Raw genomic sequence first — 22,046 nt, 5'->3', positions numbered from 1 at the left:
GTTTTAATGCCTTAATGGGTTTAAATAGCAAGGCAGCCCAGTGATACAGTAGATAGAATGTTGGTTCTACAGTCACAAAGAACAAATACACAAATAAATCCAAAATATATACAAAATATTTTCAAGAGAGAGGAAAGGAAAGGAAAGGGGTAAAGGTAGAAGGAGACAGGCAGACTTAGCATAACCTGGCAAAGTGCTTGGCTTAAAGCAGGTGTTTTATAAATATTTGCTGATTTAATAATCTATAGGCACAATAGAATTTCAGTCCTGACATTTCTCTAACACTGGAAAGTTTGCAAAATGCTTTCTGCACATCATTCCTGTGAGATAGATGGTACAAGTATGATTACTTCTATAATACAGTTGAAAAAACTATGGTTTAGGGAGTTGAAGTGACTGATCTAGGCTTCCACAGGCATAAGTATCATCAGTGGCATTTGAATCTAAGGTGTTTCGTACTTGAATACTGATGCTCTTTCACATATAAATACATGTATGTGCACATATGCTTACATATAGACTATGATAATTGTTTGCTATTCATATCAATGCAGGATAACAACTTTGTGATGTTTAAATTTTTTTGAATATATTTATATGTAATAGTAATTATCCTAACATCTAAAATAAGGATACTTATAGTTGCACACTTGTTTTACAGCATAGAGTTTGGTACAAAGATATAAATGTTAGCAGTCATTGCCCTCAACAAGGTTATGTTATACTAGGATATAAGAGAATACATTTAAAGAAATATAAGGCAATTGAAAGTATTAACAAATGGAGAAAATTAAGTAACTTTCACTGAGCAGGTAACATCTTAGCTGAATCTAAAGGAAGAAGATTCTGAGAGTTGGGTCTTAGGAAGTTGTGCATTCCAGGTATGATGCCAGACTTTGATGGACTTTTTATGCCAATTTAAGGAGTTTACATTTTATCTTAAAGGCAACAGTGAGCCAATGAAGGTTTGGGGGGTCTGTGGAGTTTTATCACTGAACCCTAATCACTCCAATAAAGTTTAGCCTTCATTTTTCCAATCACCAATTCATTCAATCAAAATACTTAGTGAGCACCTTCTAAGGGCAAAGTTAGCAATCTAGATGTTCATCTGGTCTCCTCACTCTTACTCCTCCTTCATTTGGGAAGTGGGGAAGTATCTTAGGAAGGTTATTTTGGCAATTGTATAGGAGATGACTGAGAAAGGGATGAGTTTGAAAGCAGAGATCAGTTGGAAAATTATTGCCATCATCTAAGAAAGGGATAATGAAGCCTAGCACTAATTGGTAGTCTTGTGAATGGAGACAAGGAGACAAATGTGAGAAATGGTATAAATAGAAATTTCAGTGGATTGGCTATAGGGAGAAAAGGAAAGGGGACAATGGAAGGCTGAAGCTGAGGTTTATGGAATGGCATGATGGGGGGGATTGTAGTGCCTTCAACAGAAATAGAGAAGTTTATAATTTGACATGAAACATCATTAGGAAGGAATCCCCACTACAGGATGGTTAAAAAGAGGTAGCTAGACTGGAACAACCTCCAGGAAGTGATGCAGAGTGAAAGGAGCAGAACCAGGAAAACATTGTACACAGAGACTGATACATTGTGGTACAACCAAAGGTAATGTACTTCTCCATTAGTGGCAATGCATTGTCAATCCCTGAACAATCTGCAGGGATCTAAAAAACACTATCCACAAGCAGAGGATAAACTGTGGGAGTAAAAACACTGATGAAAAGCAACTGCTTGACTGCAGGGGTGGAGGGGATATGACTGAGGAGAGACTCTAAATGAACACTCTAATGCAAATATCAACAACATGGAAATGAGTTTGAATCAAGAACACATGTGATACCCAGTGGAATCGCGCCATGGGCTATGGGAGAAGTGGTGGGAGGGGAGGGAGGAGGGAAGAAAAGAAAATGATCTTTGTTTCCAATGAATAATGTTTGTAAATGACCAAATAAAATGATGTTTTAAAAAAAATAAATATTTGTTGACTACCAAAAAAAAATAAAAAGAGGTAGCTAGGTAAACAATGTTTGAAAAGGGGAGTTTTTGATTGACTATATTGGAAAGGAAAGAGTTGTACTAGTCAAGGTGTGGAATGTTTAGGGATATAAGAAAGAGAAGTGACAGTGTATCCAAGAAATAAGACAAAAGAGTCACTGATGGAAAAGACAGAGAAGAGCCCCAAATGAGATTATAGACTCAAAACAGATTATAGACTCAAAAACTGTCAGATTTGGAAGAGTAGTTAGAGATAATCTAGTCCAAATCTTTCATTTTATAGGGACACTTGAATTATAGATTATAGAAATTGACACACATTAAGGTTATTCAGATAGTGACAGTTTCTTGACTTCTATTCAAGGGTTCTTTTCACTGTAGTGATCCATAGGTGTGATCTGAGATTGGTCTCTTTTGACCCAACTAAGACAAAATTAGGCTTTGTAGGCAGACAATTCCAGGGTGCTTTTGTTTTGTTTGTTTTCCTCTACAGGTTTATTTACAGTGACTGTTCCCAAGGAGCTGTATATGGCAGACTATGGTAGCAATGTGACAATGGAATGTAATTTTGATACTGGTGGGCAAGTGGACATTGAGAAATTAAGAGTCTCTTGGACAAAGGATAAAAAGAAAATTGTGAATTTTCCTAATAAGCAGGAAGACCCGGAAATTCACAGTGAACACAGTGGAAGAAGAATGACATTGATAGAGGACCAGCTATACCTGAGGAAGGCCTTACTTCATATTAAGGATGTCCAAATAATGGATGCTGGCCAGTATCATTGCCTGATTTTTTATGGGGATGCTGGTGACTATAAGTACGTCACTCTGCAAGTAACAGGTTGGTTACCTTATAAGAGTGTGGGAAAGTACATGATCATATGTAAAAGTATGTGAAAGTACATAAGGCTAAAAGGGTGAATAAAAATACGTTCTAGAATGTGTGAGTTTTTTTATGCATAAAGGTCTCCAATTCTGGGCTTGAGCAAACAGTTATTCCTGGAGAGGCCGGATCCTAAAGAGAGGGAAGTAGACATTATTTTTGTATTTTCTAGTTCATTAAGGCCCTTTCCTGAAGTCCAGAGTTAGCATGGAAAGAATGATGGATTTAGAGCCAGATGGCCTGAGAAAAAATCCTGCTTCTACCACTTATTAGCTATGTGATGTTGGACAAGTCATCTAACTTCTCTGGATCTCAGTTCCTCATCCACAAAATGAACAATTTGGACCAAATGACTGTTAAGATTCCACCCAGCTTTAAACCTTTGGTCTTATAATATGTACAACAAAACTTGTGTCAAGGGTCTCCATTAAAAAGGATTACAAGAATCTGTTCTAGAAAAGGATAGTCAATGTATAAAATAGTAGATACAGGTTTAAGATGGATATTTACCTCCTTCATAGCAAAAGAAATGCTTATAAGGCAAAAAGCTTATATGGGATCATTAATACATTCTTAAGAAATAAACCATACTCTGATCTCCAGGAGGCAATACCCTATAGGAAACTTGTAGGACTGCTGGGCATGTATGAATTTCATATTCACCTCAGATACGTACTGTCAAAGCAGCAGCTCAGTGTCCATATTTTCTGAACAGCCAGGCATGAATGGCTCCTTCTCCCAGAAGAGGTCTTCTCCTCCAAGCTAGCTAGACTTACAGGGAACACCTCCTCCTAAGCAAGCAGCATCCAAATCAATGACTCTATAGACCTTGAGCTCCTGGTCTGAAAGCAGTAATCTCTTGGGATCATTGTTTGGTCAGTTGTGCTCAAGGGAAACACACACACACACACACACACACACACACACACAAAGCAAAAGAAGCAACCAAGAATTTGAGGTTCCCCCTCAAACTCATCTAGGCAAGTATCTGTTCTCACTGCTATAGTTGCTGCTGGGAAGCAAGTGAGAGTTGAGAAAAATACATTCTCCTTGCCCCAAATGCCACCTTCTCCATGAGACTGTTACTGATTCTCTCAATTATTAGTGCTCTCCTCCTCAAATGGCACTTAATTTACCATATATAACCTCATATATTTTCTTTTTTTTTTTTGCATTGATTGATCTGCATATTTTTTTCCTCAGTGGGCCCTAAACTTCTTTATGAAAGGAACTCTTTTATCTTTGTATCTCTAGTATCTAATCCAATGACTGCCACCTAGGAGGTCTTTGATAAATGTTCCTGATTCACTTAAGCTGTCCAACAGTGAAAGAGGCTACCTCCAAAGATAGTGGTCTCCCTTTCTTTCAAATTCCATATTAGTGGTCATCTGTTGTGATTAATATAGACAGGATTCCTCCCTAAGCATGAGACTAGACCCAGAGACTTCTAGCATCCCACCTCTAAGGTTCCATGATAGGATTCCATGAAAATTGCTCATCTTTTCTTAAGAAACTCTCCCTCAGCCCAACTTCCACATTTTGTGAAGGTGGTTGAGTAATGCTTCCATCTCACTTCTCAAACAAGGAGATGATGTGATTTTTGATATGGCTGTATATACTTAGCTGAGTACATGTTTCCTTGGGTAGAAGCTAAACTTCTTTAGGGGAGGAATGGCTTCATTTTTGTTTTTGTAACCTCAGATTCTAGTATACCATCTGGCACATAGTAGGTACTTAATAAATCCTAATTCAAAATTTCTCAAATCCTGGTGATTTTTTTCTACCAAACATTACTCCCTTATATTCTTTCCTCTTAGCCTCCAAGTCAAATCTCTAATCTACTCACTAGTCATATTCTGACTGGGTTACTTTATTCAATTAAAACATCTTTATTGTAACCTTCTAGGTCCTGGTTTCCCTGCCTTTATCCTCTCTCTTGAAAAAAGGATACCAAAATCACCATTTCATATAATGTAATGTACATAGTGGACATTTTCTGTTGGTGGTGATGATGACGATGATGGCAATGTTTGCCTAATGTTGCTTTCATGTCTTTCATGTACTATCTCTCTCTATATCAGGCTCAGTGATGTTCAGCTTTAACTAGTGAATAGCCCAAGAATTGCATGAGCTAAGCTGGCTTTCAATCCTACCCAGGAAAGCAAAATTCTCCTCACTATTGCTATTGCTTTCATTCCCAACTTTCTACTTTCTGTTTCCCCTTAAGCTTTGATACTCTTAATACCCTTCCACAAAAAGTATTCATTTAATCATGCATTAATTCATTCAACAAACCTTGCACATCTATTGTGTGCCAAGCATTACTTGTAGATACTAGAAACAATGGAGTTTAGACAAGGCAGGATCCCTAGTCTTTGTGAAGCTTACACAATAGCAAATTATAATAGTAGTTTGCTTATTAGTGATAGTATGGAGAAAAGACACAAACACAGGCAACTATAACATAGTATCACATGATTTAGTGTGTTAACTAGATAGAAACTACATAAAATTCTACCTCCTTCAAAAAAGTTTGCTCTACCTCCCCGGAACTCTGGTAACAATTTCCTCTACTTTTTACCCAATGCCAAGAAGAAACTCATATTTTCCCCAGCTCACTGATGCCCACAAATTAGGTCAACATTTACTAAATTACTTTTAGCTCAGTCCCTTGCTATATCATTTTCTCTCTGTTATACAGTTTATCTTTGTATAAAACTAACATTTATCTAACATTTTAAGATTTTCAAAGTACTTAACAAACATTACCTAATTTTATCTTTACAACTCTAGGCAGTAAGAGCTATTATTATCCCCATTTACTACTGTGGAAACCAAGGTAGACCGAGGTCAAGTGACTTATCTAGGATCATATAGCTAGAAAGTGTCTGAGGGGTTTGATCTCAGTTTTTCCTGATTCCAGGTTTAAGACTCTACTCATTGAGCAACCAACATCAACAATGCCTGTTTTAGGTCTTCAGTGTCTAGCTTACTTTTTAGTAATACCCAGAGAACAATTAGGTGTGTGAGTACTAAGTAAATACCATCAGCTCATGATTATTTAAGGTTATCTTGTTCTTGCTTCTCCTCCAGTAGAGGAAGTGAAAAAATATTTTTCTTCTTAGAACTTACATTTTCTTGCTAGTGGACCCCAGAAAAAGCTCTAGTTGAAAAAATTAAAAAGGCATTCTGAGAGCTTTAATTAATTTTTCAATTTAGTTCAATAAAAAGTTATTAGTAACTTACTCTGTTCAGAGCTCTGCTCGACAGAAATATATTATATAGATATAGGAAATATAAATATGAAAAGTAACACAGTTCCTGCTCTCAAGAAACCTATGATCTACAAGGAAGGAGTAGAGTCCATTACACATTATTTAATATTAATACAAGGTAATATATGATAAGGATAAAGGAAAGATGCAACTAAAATACTCCAGGAACGTTATTGTAATTCTATTTGCTCTCTTGCGGATGATGTCATTGGAGAGCTATGATGATGAGCATAGTTTTCTTTATTTTTAAAAGCAAGGAAGGGGGACTCCTTACATCCCAATAAACCATAAGTTCCTTGAGGGCAAGAACTGTGTCATTTTTCATATTTATATTTCATATATGGACATATTTCTGCCTAGCAGAGCCCTATATATAGTAGGTGACTATTAAGTATTTATTGAACTGAACTGAAAAATTAATTAAAACTCTCAGAATACCTTTTTAACTGTCTCAACTAAAGTTTTTCTTGGGGTCAACTAGAAAGAAAATAAAGACTTTATGAGGACAAAGAAGCAAGGAATAAATGAAGTAGAAAAGGAAAACTCACTCTATTTTCATTTTTTCTATTGCTCAGCTTCCTACCAGATAATCAATACCCAAGTCATCAAGGTCCCAGGAAGCAATGAAATGGAGCTTACCTGTTGGTCTAAAGGCTATCCTCTGGCAGTGGTATCCTGGGCAAACATCAGTGTACCTGTGAATACCAACCACTCACTCACCCCTGAGGGTCTCTACAACATTACCAGTATTCTGAGGCTAAAGACAAACACCCATAGAAACTTCAGCTGTGAATTCTGGAATCAAGCTACTCAAGAAATGACAACAGCTATTCTGGACACTAATGTTTTAGGTAACGTCTCTCAAACATCAGTGGCTGCCAGTGGAAGAGTGGTTTTTATCAAATGCTTTTTGGAAGCAGCATAAACCATGCAAATACAGTAGCCAGTTTTCCAAGACTACAGCTGATCATCAGCTGTCTTTTCCTTGAGAAACTAAACCCCTAATGGCAATAACCCACATTTTGATGTCTGTTTTAGATTCCAAAGTTCTATTCTCACAACAACCCTGAAAGCATTTTTAGTCCCTTTTTACAGATGACTGTAAAAACTGGAAACTGGAGCAAAGTAACTGACTCATAATTGCACAGCTAGTAAATGTCAAAGTTGGAATATTCAAACTCAAGCTTCCTGAATCTGAGACCAGAAATTCTTATATAAATCATAGACTTTAAAAAGTGCTTCACATTCAGGATTTCTGGTTTCCTTTATAAGGGTCCTTAACTTTAGGAATAAAAATGTATTGACCTCCAAATACTTCTTTACCTTTCTTAACTCCTCTCTTTTTCCTTAAATCTTATACACCCTTCAAGAGGGATGCCTCTTTCATAAAAGCTTTTCAGATGATTTAGTCTTCCCTCCTCCACTCTCCAACCTAGTAAATGGTGCATTTTGTCTCTTCTCAGGGTGCTTTATTGTTTGCTGGCTTTCTGTTTGTAATCTCAGCTCCACTATTTACTACTTATACTATTTGGGGCAAATAACTTAATCTTCTGGACTTCAGTTTCTTGTATAAATTCAGAGGGTAGACCAAATGACCTCCAAGGTCTTTTTTAGCTTTAAATACTTTTATCTAAAGGGGTTTCCTTAGTATTTTTCCAGCTGTATGACTATTAGGAGACAATCTTTCTAAGCCTCAGTTATTTCATCTGTAAGTGGGGGTAGTAACATATACCCTACCCAGGGTTATTGTGAGAAAAGCACTTTATCTGTCTGAGAGTACTATATAAATAGGAATAAAAATTAATTACTGTCATTATCATTATTTCTATCCTTTGGGTTTATTCCAGGCACCCAAAGTCATGCAAAAATCGCATCTCTTTTCCTTTCCAATTCCTTCAACCATTCTGATATATTATAATGCATATGGATATGACTCTTCCCTAACGTGCTTTTCATTGTTTTCTCTATTCGTACCTTCAAGGTTGTATCAGCAATTTTGATAGTGTGTCCCCTACATGATAGTATTTTATTTAGTATAGTACAATATATACTTTGATAGTATTTCCCTCTGTGGTTATTAAGCACTCTAAAATTACTTGGTCACTTTCTCCCAGGGTTTGCAACATTTCTATTCACCAACCAATTTCTTCCTTGTTGGTGAATCTAGAAGAGTAACATTTCATGACTTCTAATTTCTGAATAATAAAACTAGTAACAGGTTAGTATTTGTCAGGTGCTCTGCTTTTTAGTAGAATGAGACTTTTTAAAAAAATAACCAAATCATTGCTATTATGTCTTGTTTCTGAGTTCATTTGAAAGCTTTTTCTTTCTAAATTTTTTTGTCATTTTCTACTTAACTCAGAAAACACTTCAACAAACATTTCCATGTACAAAGAACAGAAAAGCAGGATTTCCTAAGTCAATTTATTTTGCTCAGCATCAGTGCACATAAGTTTTTCTAAACTTCTCTTACTCCATCCTTTTCACTATTTCTAACAACATAACATGATTGCATTAATATTCCATAATTTGGTTAGCCATTCTCCAGTTGATGGGCACTCTCTTATTTTCCAGGTCTTTGCTACAACAACTACTTACACCTGAAGTGCTACTTTGGATATTTCTATATCTGTGGGTCTATTCCCTCTTTCTAGGGTCTATTTGGGTTTTTTTAAATATCTCTGGAGAAAATTTCATGTATATGTTCCTTTTGACAAGATAACCACAACATTTCTCCCTCTGTTAATTTTCACCCAAATGCTCTGCTCTGCCTGTATCCCCATGTTAATGGTTTGCCATATCTTTTCTGACACAATGATAATATGCTGCCTCTTCCATCTGATCTTTTTTTTTCCTTTTGAGCGAAGTATTATCTTTAATGATTCCAATAAACTAAGCAAGCACTTATTAAGTGCCTCCCCTATGCCTGGCACTGTACTCTCTGCTAAAGATACAAAGACAAAAATGAAATAATCCTTGCCCTCAAGGCGTTTATCTTCTATGAACATAATAGACAATGAATATGTATTATTTATTAACTGGATGCCATCAGTGCTGGGTCACTTCAATCCCAATAGTCCTCTAACAGATTATGTTGATATGTATACAAAGGCAAGAAAACTCTATGGTAGCTGTTAGTGGTTCTATGGATTCTTGGTGTTAATACCATCAATGACATCCCAGTAGTCATATTGTCTAAAGACCTCATAATTTCTGTTTCTTAAGATGCCTTAGGTGTTTCTACTCCATTGCATTTAGGTTGGTTTGCCTCTTCTCTATAGTTCATTTCACCCTGACCATCTGCTCTTGGCTTCTTAGAATGACCACACTTTTCTCATTATTAGAGTGGTTGAGAGCCTTTCTCAAAGTATCATCAAGGGAAACATAAATAGAAATCATGAACCACTGTACCCCAGAAGCTTATTGAATGATTTGACATATATCCTAGTTCTAGTAGCCCAAGAATTAACTTCATGTTAGGTACTTAATGATATTTGACTACTTGGACCATTTCTTGTTTGTTTAAAACAGAATTTCTTACTGGTAAGTTCCTTTTTTAAGGGAGGAACTGAATAATGAGCTCATATATATATATGTATATATATATGTATGTATATAACTTTATCAGTTATGATGTTGGTCTAACCAATAAACCTTATATAATTGACAAACAAGTTCCAACTTTATTTGACCCAATTCCATTCAACTGTTAATTCCTGGGTAACTGATAAGAATTTAGCAGCATGGTAGGTTGCATGAGACAGGCTGTCCAGGGTGTCTGTTCATGGTGCATATCTAAATCCATGTTAGAATTGGTTATCTACTAACAGTGTTCTGGTGTAACTTATTTTTGCAGATCAGAAGGATAAACCAAGTATAAAATCATCCCAAACTTATGTTTTCATTTTCATCTGCATCATCATCTCAATTTTTATAGCAGCATTGATATTTCTTGTAAGATGGCTCTGCCCAAAGGTTTTTCACAGAAAAGGTAAGCCCAATTGTTTCTATGACTTGCTTTGACTCATAGTGGAAAGGAGGCTAGAGTTTGCTGGAGTCAGGAAATTAGGGGTTCCAATCTTGGCTCTGATCTTAATAATTGAGTAAGTCACTGTACATCCTTGGACTCAGCATCTTCATCAAATTCATTAAATGAGTTGGAACTATATAATCAGTAGGGGATTTTTTAGCTCTCAGTTCTTTGTCTCTATGATGCTTTAAATTCACCCTGACCTGCTGGTTTTGATTTGATATTCTCTTTGTCTTTCCCTACTTGTTTTTTGCTTTTTTAATTTTTTTAAAAAAATTTGTTTTGTTTTTGAAGGAATATTCTGTTCCTTCAGGCACAACTATTTGCCTTGTTCTGTTTAGTCTCTGATCCAAGGCTATATTAATGTTTATGAGATCCAGATGTTAAAAGATTCAATGTGCTGGCTCTGAGTTCCACATAGGTCAAGGTTAGCCTTGCAAAAACTCTGCATAGAGGCATACTGTCTCAGAATGGAAGGGACCTCAGTTGCTATCTCCTCTAACCCTTACCAATGTCCATTTAAAGACTTCAATAACAAGGAACTCCTTACCTCCTGAGGCAGTACATTCACATTTACATGCAACTTTGATTTGAAAAATAGAAAATTTTTCCTTATCCTGAAACCAAATCTACATACCTGCAATGGCCACACATTCTTTATTGTTCTGCTACTCTGGGGACAAGAAATAAAGTCTTTTCCAAGTATTAGAACTCCCAGTCCAGTGTTCCTTATAAAAGAAATATGATCAAGCACTCTAAGGAATGCTTGGGTAATAGCCTTCTTGCCTTGAACTGCAGAATTCATCTCTGGCTCTCCCCATCATAAGATTTCCTAGAAAATCTTTTAGGGATTTCTCCCCAATATATTTAGGATCAGGCATTTGGACATCGATAGAAATACAAATGAAGAGTCCCATTCCTTCTTTCTTCTTATCCTACTGGCCTCTCACTTACTCTGTCCTAAACTCTTAAGCCAAGTAAAAAAAGCAAAATCATTTGACTAAAATCCAGCAAAATGGAAAAACCAGTCATGATGTCAATAGCGGTTTGATACTGGATTCGGAGTGAGAGAACTTCATTTCCAAATCCAGCTTGGCCATATGCCACTTTTGTGATGTTGAGCAAGTCATTTCCCTTCCCTAGAACTCATTGTCTTCATCTAAGACTAAGTAGTTACCCTAAAGGTTCCTTCTGGCTCCAGATTTTAAGATCTGATTTCCTAATGAGCAGATTCAAGTCCTGCATGCTTGTCACTGGCTTTCATGAGATGCCCTTATCTGCAAAGCTAACTGGATAGCTGGTAGGGTATGTCTGGTACTTTCCTAAACAATCTGTTTTTTTTAGAATCAAGCTGGTCCCTCAAAAGGATCACAGCCCTGGTTCCCCATTCCAAAATAATGAGGGAAAATAACATGTGCTATCATATCATATGATATTCCAACTGGGGAAATGTCTTTTTTGTTGTTGTTTCTTTTTGTTTTATGAGCTTAGTCATTATTTCTATATTTATTTTCATCATCAAATAAAATCCTTGTTTATCAGTTTCCTGATACTGTAGTCATGAGGTATTGGACCAATACCCTAAAGATCCATAGAATTGAAGGCTGGAAGTGTCCTTGAGCCTCCACTATTTATTATATAAAACATAGAGAACTGGAAGGGGGTGAGGAGGAAGATTGCAAAAAAGAGAGCAAGTGAAGTCTTTGACTTAAAGAGGAAGAATTAGGAGACAGCCCTACAGAAACCATATAGAACTTATTTCCTATTGGCAAACTTACTGCCATACTTACCACTATCACAATCTCTCTTCATCCTCCAAATTCTACCCCCACCAACAAAAAAAAAGTGTTTTAAAATATCCCACCTTGTAATAAGCAAACATAATCAAGCAAAAGAAATCCACAGATTGACCATGTCCAAAAATGTTCACTGTCCTTTTGTCAATATTGTCCAGGATAAGCTCTAATCCATCATCTCTGGCTCAAAGATATAAGAATTTCTCTTCAACTTAAGAAGAAACAACACAGTCTTTTGTCCCTGTAGTCTCTGAGAAATATAATGATGATGATGATGATGATTATAGCAGCTAACATTTATATAGTACTATAAGTTTTACAAAGTGCTTTCTCTGCACATAGAATGGCCATGCAGTGTCTCTACTCCCTCTCACTTATTCTCCAATTATCCACATATATAAGATATATATATATATATATATATATACACATATATATGTATCCATGTAAGGTATATATATATATCTTTATGAGGTGTTAAAATATTCATTCATGATTCAATTCATGAGAGGCATAAATAAATACCTCCTGAATCTGGCATACCCCTCTCCAAGGGAGACTGTGATTTCTGACTTGAGGGGATCAGGAGAAAGACCATGACTGGATGCTTGTTCCTTCCCTTACTAACTTCTAGAGTAGAATCAGGTTAGAATTACATCTGTGTCTCTCCAAAATATCTCTAGTGGTACAATGGTTAGAAGTTCAGAAGAAGAACCTCTTTTTGCCTATAGGAAGGGCAGCCCTCAGTTTGTGTAACCAGAGTTTGGTGGAAAGGAGCTAACCTGGCAAGTATAAAGACTACCACAAATAGTAAGTAGCAAGCAAATAGATTTATCCATACAAAATGACAAAAAAAGAAACTGGAGAAATTCTACAAATTAGAATACACCAGAAAATTCTCATGAACAAGGACTTCTATTTGGAGTGAGAAAACATCTCAACTCAAACTAGGAGATCCAAACTCATTTCTCACCAACAGAGCTCTGTACAAGTGGAAAAGGTTGCCTGAGGAGGTAGGAAGTTCCCCTTGCAGAGGTCTTCTAGCAAAGGTTGTATGGCCACTTGTTGGGTACATTGTAGAGGGTGATCCATGGTTTGGATTAGATGTCTTCTGAGATCTATGATTCTGCTGATTTATCTTTGTATTTCCAATGCCTGTCCATGCTTTGAACACAATAGTCAAATAATAAATGCTTATTGAATTGAATTGACAGGACTGGCCTTATCCTCCTCAACAGAGTCAGAGTAGATTGGTACTGACAAGTATAATTTCAGGACTATAAATATCACCATTTTATAACATTTGTCACATCGAACACAAGAATTCTTGAGACCATAATCTGGGAAGTGTTGAACTAGGTCATCTTCAAGAGTCCTTCCAAAATTAACATTATTCCAACATTATCATCATTATCATTAAGTTGCTATTCTGTAATTTTATAAAGTTCAGCTATTAGTGAATCTCTCCTTAGAGTCGATAAGTATTCTTTTTAAAAAAAATACAAATATCTTTAAGATGGCAAACACATGAACTACTTGAAATCTTAGTTAATTTATTGCATTGGCCTAATTGATATTTTTCTCTGTGATGGCTGAATGGATTATGGTATTGGTAGTAGAGTTCGAAACTCTGGAAATCCAGGTTCAAATCCTGCCTCAGACACTTAGCTATATGATCCTGGGCAAATCATTTAACCTCTCAGTGCTTCCATTTCCTTATCAATAAAATGAAGAAGTTGGTCTAACTTTATGACTTAATACCAGAGAAATGAGAAGTTATAAAAAGAGAAAAAGAGGGGGGGATGCTAATGGGGAAGGGCCAGTGCCTAGGGAAGTCATTCTACAAAAAGTATCATAATGTTCAACATTAAAACACTGGACACCAAGTAGACAAGGGTACATGAAGGGGAACTGAGAAAGAGGCCAAAGGAAACCTTACTTGACAATACTGCATAGTATTTTCTTTGAGAGTTGGTCTTCTACATTTTTGGGGTTGTTTAGATTCATGATCATCATACCTTCCCTACCTATCTCATAAGATTAGTTGTGTGTGTGTGTGTGAGATTCAAATGAGTTAATATGTAAACTATAAAATATCATAGAAAAGTCATGTCATCTCTTGTTACCATTACACAGTTGCTCCAAAAAAAGAGCAGAAAGCAGTTATTCTTCAGCTCTAGGGGATTCACAGAAAGTCTTCCCCAGATAGCAAGGATGTCTTCTGTAACATAGTAGCACCACTGTCAATCAACAGTTAGGAACTTAACACTAGAAGGTACCTAAAGAGAACTCTAGTTCAAAAATCCCCAGCCTTCGTCACAAGATGGCGGGGTAGTTGGTGCCAGATTGTGGCAAGCCTTGAATATTCGAATTGGTTGGGGATATAAAGTTTATTCAATAGCCTGAGACCTCACACTTTGACATTTTCTTGTTTAATCTTTATCACAACCTCACAGGTAGATGCAATTATAATCCTCATGCTATAGGTACAGATCATCACCTCCTTTCAAGGAAGGAGGTCAGCATTGCCTCCTGAGGCTGCCTTCAGACCCATGGTTGTGAGGAGCATCCATCATGGCCTCCAAATTGTGCCATTTGCCAAAAGGAGCTTGCTTATTGTCCTTCTAAGGCATTTCAGAAAAGCTTTTACAGAAATTGGTGCACTCGTTTTGCTTGGCCTCCCTGTCTCAATTCCCTTCCCTTTGCACCATCTTCTACTAAGCTGCCAGTGGCTTTCTTAGAATGAAAGTGCCACTAATTTCACCCTTTAATCAACAAATCCCCTTTATTCAACATGCTCCAAAGGCTACCATTACCTTCATTTACTCAACAAACTCTAGAAGCTACTATTACCTCCAGGATCAAATAAAAAATCTTCTGTTTGGCTTTTAAAACCCTTCATAATCTGGCCCATCCACACCTTTCCAGGCATCTTATACTTTACTCTCTTTCATGAACCCTACAATCCAGTGACATTGGCTTCCTTGTTTCTCACACAAGACCCTCCATTTCCCTTTTCTATGACTTTATAATTTATTTATACTCCTTGTCTGGAATTCTCTCTTCTAGTCTCCACCTCTTAGCTTCCCTGACTTACTTTAAGACTGAGCTCATTTCTGCCCTCTTCAGACTTGCTGGTCCCCCTAGCTGCTAGCACTTTCCCCTCTGAGATCAACTCTCATTTAGACCATACATGTCTTACATTTTCTTGGTTATTTACATGTTTTCTTCACCTTTAGGGTGAACACTTCTTGAGGGCAGGGCATATTTCTGCCTTTGAAATTACAGCATTTAGCATGGTGCCTAGAATAGAGCAAATTCTTAATAGATGCTTGTTGACTGACTAACTGTGGAGGTTAAGGGACTTGCCCAAAGGCACATAGGTAGTGAGTGACAGAGGAAGGATTTGAACCCAGGTCCTCTGAATCTAGAGCCAACCTCTCCATTGTCTTTTGGTGTTGGAGAGTCTGGTCAAAGGCCAGAATCATTGGAAAGGATGTAAATATGTTTCTACGGATGCCTTTCCCCCTGACTGTGAAACTAGCAATTCTAGCGACCTTCCTGGGAAAGTGGTATTTCCTTTCCAGTCATTTCTGGACTTGTCATTTGGCAATATGAATAAGTTCAGAAGTTAATAAAAATTCACTTTAAAAGTCATATGTAATTTCCACCTAACTTGAGAGGGCATTAGAATTAATCTATGGCATTGTATAATAGAAAGGATCTAGTCCAACCATGTCTGTACCCCTATATAACCTCCACTGTACAGATGAAGAAACAAATTTGGCAGGAGTGTCTCATATATTAAGTAGAAAGGTCAGGATTTTGATCCAGTCCTCTGACTCCAAATCCCAAATGTTCCAATCCAAAAAGGATGTACTAAGCATTTCCTTATGTGTGATGCCTGTGTTAGCAGTTGAGGACACAAAGACAAAATGAGGACTAATATTCTCTGTGCCTTTAGCAAGTTAGGAGGATGCAGGGAATAAAAAGAGACAGCCTGGAGGACTGTGTTTTGAGTGCTGGACTTAGAATCTGGGAGGTCTGAATTTCAATCCTGCTTCAGATACTTCCCTATATAATTATAGGCAAGCCCTTTAAACTGCCTCAGTTTCCTTATCTGTAAAATGAGGATGATAATAGCATCTAACTCACCAAGTTCTGGTGAGTATCAAATGATATAACACTATGTACATTTCTTTGAAAAACCTTAAAGCAGTATTTAAAAGGTAGCTATTGTGATTAAATAAAGATAGAGGTATAAATTGAAGTGGGGGAGAAGACTAAGAAGTGTGGAGGTGAGGTGCAGTTGGGAGATTCAAAGCCATTTCTCCTCAACTATTCTGCTCTGAATTTGGTGACTCTAGGTTTGCACGCAAGGTTGATTTGGGGCTTTTTGTTTATTTCAGCAGATTACTTTCTTACCTCACCGCCTCCACCCTTTTCAAGTTGTATGTAAAGCATCTGCTTCCCTGAAAGGATGTAGAGGCTAGAGACCAAAGGTCATGTGTAATCTGATAAGCATCTTGGTAGACAAAGATTGAAATCATGAACTTTTAAGTAAAGCTGGAAAGAACCAGCAGCCAGAATGACTGGAAACTTGAAGTAATCAAAATTTTTTAGCCAAATACTGAACTAGAAATGACTTCTCAAGAGGATTTAGATAAGAATTATAATATCAGTTCCCCGCCTACTGTAGTTAGACATAATACACTGTAATCCTGACCACCAACTAATGAGGAAATGAAATTATTTTACTCAGTGATCTTGACCTTCAGATTTTGATAGATCTGGAAATGCCCCAAAGCATAGAGGACATAAATTCTGTAGCTCAATGATAATAAATGATGTAATGAATATATTTGCCTAATTGTGGTTTTATAACATTTTCAGATTTAATTATCTTTCTTCAGTCATTAGATGAGATCCTGATATGTACAGCAGAATTTGTATAACTGTATGTGATGCATAAACATAATAAAAATAGGACTGACTTATTATTGCTATCTCTAGCCCCACCCTGACAAATCTTCCAAGCTTATATACTCTTGAAGGAATCTTTAAGATTTTGACAATTCAATGATTCTATCAAGTTTTTGCATCTTACTTTGAATTTTCAGGATTTATGAATAATGCCAGGAACTCACTCTCATGCATGACTCTCACATCCTACATCAGCTCAACATATCTCATTTCCCTGTGTAATTGTCTCCCCCCAAAAAAAACAGATTTCGTTGTCTTACTCCCTTGCTCAGAACCCTTCGGTGGCTCTGTATTGCCTATGGAATAAAATACAAATTTCTTAAACTATAATTTAAAACCCACCATAATCAGCTCAGATTTACCTTTCTAGTTTTATTTTATGGACTCTCCCCCAGGCAGTCTATGTTGAACAAACTTTCAATAATTATTGAGCTCCACATTGTGCCAAGCACTGTGCAAGGCATTGAAGATATAATAGTATCTATGACACAAGTCCTCCCTTTGGAATCATTTGGGAAACTTTGGGGCCTTGAAAGTCTTTCTCTCTGTTGGAACCCTTCTTGAAAGAACAAATATTCCTGAGTATGACTTTGTAACCAGTTAAAAACAACCTGCCAAGATAAGAGTGGGAGAGCCTCGATATGAGGGAGGTGGAAAATACTGGACTTAGCCTGGGCATGGGGCTGGGAGAGGGTGGGAAAACAGGATATGGGAAAAATCTTTTTTGAGGTTCTTTTTTCCATGACTGCCCTGCACATTCAGAGCATTCAGTTCTTAATCCAGTTCCTCATTCTTCATCCCAACAGTGATATACCTAATGTCAGGAAGTTGAATGATTCATTCTGTACCTAACATACTCTAGGAAAGGTAACACAACAACCCCTTTTTAAGACACATTTCGGTTTCTTAAGGATATTTCCATTTGGAAAGTTTTTCCTTGTGTCTATCCTCATTCCTTTGGGTATTGCCTGTGTCAACATGGAATCTAGGAATCCCAAACTTGTGGCCTAGTGAGGTGTGATGAACCCCAGGTTTCAGGACTAGCTTATAGGTTGGAGACCCCAAAGCTTGTCCTTGTTCCCTTTTCCCATGGGAATCTACCCTGAAGGGAATCCCAGGCTGGCAGTTTCAGACTGAGTGAGAGACCCTCAGGGAAATGACAATCCACTTCAGGTGGAAGATAAACCCAATCTGAAGTCAAGTGACTCTTTGTCCCCAGAAGCCTTTCCCAGTATATCACACCCTAATCCTGATGAACCCCAAGTTTGGGATTCCTAGATTTTATGTTGACACTATTCAGGCCCACTCCTTGTGTTTATGTAAAAAGACATGAAGTCAAATCAGTTGGTCAGTCAACAAGAGCTTACTGTGTGCCAGACACTTTGTTAAGCATTAGGGACATGAAATAAAGGCAAAAACCACCAAGGAGCTCACATTCCAAAAGGTGAGGCAACATGTAAACTATACTAGATAAATATAATTAGAGTATATGAATAGTAATTTGCGAGGGGAAGGCACTAGTCACTGGGAAGACTGAGAGAGTTCTCTTGCTGTAGGTGAAATTTGATCCAAATCTCAAAGGAAATCAGGAAAACTAGAAGACATAGATGAGGGATAGCAGAACATTTTAGGTATGGAGAATAGTCAGTGAAAAGGTAGAGAGAAAGAAGATGGGAAGATTGTGTATGAAGAACAAATGTACAAGCATAGTAAAGAATACTAGAATATAAATATAAGTAAAATTAATTAATAAATAAATTTAAAATAAGTATATATAATAAATATAGAAATGCAAGTAATAAATGTAAATGAAACCTGGAAAGATAGGAAGACATCAGGCTTAAATGATAAACCTAAGACTTTTTATTTTATTTTGGAGGTAATATTGAACCATTTGAGTTTATTAAGTAGAGAGGAGTTAATATGAGCAGATCTTTTCTTTAGAAAAATCTCTTTGGGGGCAACTGGGTACCTCAGTGGATTGAAAGCTAGGCCTAGATATGGGAGGTCCTAGGTTCAAATCTGGCCTCAGACACTTCCTAGCTGTGTGACCTTGGGCAAGTCACTTAACCCCCATTGCCTAGCCCTTACCACTCTTCTGCTTTGGAACCAATTCAAGACAAAAGGTAAGGAAAGAAAGAAAGAAAGAAAGAAAGAAAGAAAGAAAGAAAGAAAGAAAGAAAGAAAGAAAGAAAGAAAGAAAGAAAGAAAGAAAGAAAGAAAGAAAGAAAGAAAGAAAGAAAGAAAGAAAGAAAGAAAGAAAGAAAGAAAGAAAGAAAGAAAGAAAGAAAGAAAGAAAGAAAGAAAGAAAGAAAGAAAGAAAGAAAGAAAGAAAGAAAGAAAGAAAGAAAGAAAGAAAGAAAGGAAGAAAGGAAGGAAGAAAGAAAGAAAAAGAAAAGAAAAGAAAAGAAAAGAAAAGAAAAGAAAAGAAAAATCTCTTTGGCAGCTAAGTAGAGGGTCAATTGAAGTAAGGGCATATTTAAAGTATGGAAACGTATTGCAATATATGTACCACATGGAAGGCCTAAACTAGAGTGTTAGCTCTGAGAGTCGGGAAAAAAAAGATAAATAAAGAGAAGATGTAAAGGTAGAAGTAACAAGATTTGGTTGTGTGGGAGTGAGAAATCCAAGATGACTCTGAAGTTACCATCTTGGATGACTAGCATAATGCCAGTGCCTTAAATAGTAATGAGGAAGTTCAGAAGAAGGAAGGATTTGGAGGAAAAGATAATGAATTCTGTTTTGGAAAATTAAGTTTGAGGTGCTTATAAGACATCAAATTGGTGATGGGAAACCACAGCTGAGGGAGAGACTAGAACAGGATTGATAGATCTGGGAATCAATAATTGGGAGCTATTGATATTACCAAATGAGACAGGATAGAGGAAAAAGAAAAGAGGATCCAGGATAATGCCTTAGGGGAACTTCTTCTCTGTCACATCTAGTAATGGTGGGTGTTCTCCTAAAGCATTATCCTGGATCCTCTTTTCTTTTTCCTCAATCCTACCTTTGAATGGAGAAATAGAAAGGAAGATTAAAAAGGTCAGACATGTAAGAGGAGAACCAGGAAAAAGTAGCTTCATGAAAACCTAGAAAGGAGAGAGTATCCAGAAGATGTGATTGACAGTCTGAAATGTTGCAGAAAAGTCAAGAAGCATGAGTCTGAAGTTTGACAATCATAAGATCATTGACAACTTTAGAGAGTCAAATTCTCAGGAAAAGAGTTATTTCTCATCTTTCCTTCTTTCCATTAAAAGTAAAACAAAACTAATTCTAAAAGCAGCTATATACTAAGAATCACAGAATGCCAGAAAGGAAGGGGATTTTAAAGAATATTCCCAGTGAGGAAACTAAAGTTTAGATATGTGAGGTGATTTGTCCAAGGCCACAAAGCAAATTAGAAATTAAATTAAACTCCAGGTGTTCAAAATGTAGATTACTTGTCAACAAAGTCAGGGAGGAAGGGCACATGAGCTGATGGATACAGAAAGGGAGCCAATGACCCCTAGGACACCCACTCTTATACTCTGAGGTTTTCTTGAGGCAGAGAATAAAAGCAATAAAGTCCAGGCTCTTGGCTATCCTCCCTAAATTGGTCCTTATAAAATGACTTTAGACTTGACTGTGTTGATAGGAGGGAAAATAACAAAATCATTTGATACTCTTTTGGCAGAACAGTTTAGCTTTAAGGGAGTCTTATTAGTATGGCTGCTTGGATGATTTCCCTGGCTAGCTGTGTATGTGTATGTTGAGTATCCTTCTGCAAAAATTGAATGTATTAGGACATATCATGAACTGATTTTTCATGAAAACAAAAAATTATAGAGTTGTGCAATGGTGGCCCTGTTTCAGAAAGCTGGTCATATCTATGTCTTTGACAACACATTTTGTAACCTCTTCTGGTCCCTTTGTTGTTTCTCTACCACTGTTCAAAGGACCCTTGAAGTTGGAAGTCAAAGAACCCCTAACATTAGTGTGCTTTCCACTATAAATACATGGAGCTTAAGTATTTTTATGCAGAAGTTTACAGTTTTTATCTCAACAAATAAATAAACCTAATTTTTTTTTCATTTTGCAGGTCTGAGTTTGTGATCTAAAGAGCTGGAAATTTTCTGATTTGACAGACTCAAGGGACATGAATTAAGTACTAATGAATAACTTAGTTTGCTAAACCTGCAACCTGCACTTTTCAAAACATGTTGAACAGCACAGCACTTTAGATCTATATCTCCAACAAGTTGGCTGAACCCTGGATGATGTGGCAAGAGTATACCACTAAACCATTCCAAGTTCCTGTGATACATAGCCCTTGGCATGGTGTTTTTTTAGTTTACAGATACCAACAGTCCCAAAGCAAGGTGCTAAATACTGCTGGACAGAAAATATCAATGTAATCTTGGTTTCAGTTTAGTGCTGTAAGGCTCTTTTCCATTACTACTGGATTAGAAATAGAATCATTTCCCCAAAATTTACTGGAAAGGAGAGATTTTAAGAAGAGAGAAGAGTTAGTATTTGTTCTTGTATAGGAATTGACAGAATGCCAAAGAGATTCCCTCTGTTGGGAGTCAACAATGATATTTGATATCTTCCTCCACAATCTAAGAATTACATGAACTATCTAATTCATATTATGAGCTCTGGGGTAGGAAGTCAACAAGCACAGAGACATAACGTACATCTAGTAAATCAAGGCCTTCTGGGAGCCTTCTAAAGATGTTCTACTAAAGACAAAGCATATAAATTTGTGACAATCCTCTGTACTATATAATAAAATTGACTTCAAGCCCAAAAACATTTATAGCAATATGAGTCTGTCATTATTCTATGTTGAAATTATATATTTATTTGCCTTCAGGGAATGACTTATTTGTTCCCCAGAAGTTTTCCAGATAACTTAAACTTGCCCTTTAAGAACCAAACTGGAACTATTTTCATGTAAAATATTTCTAATATGCTTTATGTAAAAATCTGACTTTGACCAGTGATTGGGGGGGGGGGGGTCCTACTGGAAAAAGCATTGAATTGGATGGACTATGTAACTCTCTTCCAGGCTTACCTATGACAGTGAGAAG

The 22,046-nt window shown here is 36.8% G+C and overlaps 1 protein-coding gene across 1 annotated transcript in view; it reads left to right on the top strand.

Annotated features, from left to right (window-relative positions):
• Positions 1-21,768, top strand: part of PDCD1LG2 (programmed cell death 1 ligand 2) — a 50,233-nt gene extending 28,465 nt beyond the window's left edge. The window contains exons 3-6 of the mRNA XM_007499547.3: positions 2,501-2,848; positions 6,741-7,016; positions 10,022-10,156; positions 21,053-21,768. Coding sequence (XP_007499609.1) covers positions 2,501-2,848; positions 6,741-7,016; positions 10,022-10,156; positions 21,053-21,066 — 773 coding nt within the window. The 3' untranslated portion in view covers positions 21,067-21,768. The remainder of the gene's footprint in view (positions 1-2,500; positions 2,849-6,740; positions 7,017-10,021; positions 10,157-21,052) is intronic.
• The last annotated feature ends 278 nt before the right edge of the window (positions 21,769-22,046 follow it).

The sequence above is a fragment of the Monodelphis domestica genome, chromosome 7 (genome assembly GCF_027887165.1).
Source record: "Monodelphis domestica isolate mMonDom1 chromosome 7, mMonDom1.pri, whole genome shotgun sequence".
In the NCBI taxonomy this organism is placed as follows: Eukaryota; Metazoa; Chordata; class Mammalia; order Didelphimorphia; family Didelphidae; genus Monodelphis; species Monodelphis domestica.
Note: the sequence above shows the minus strand (reverse complement) of the source record. Positions and strands in the feature narration are given on the sequence as shown.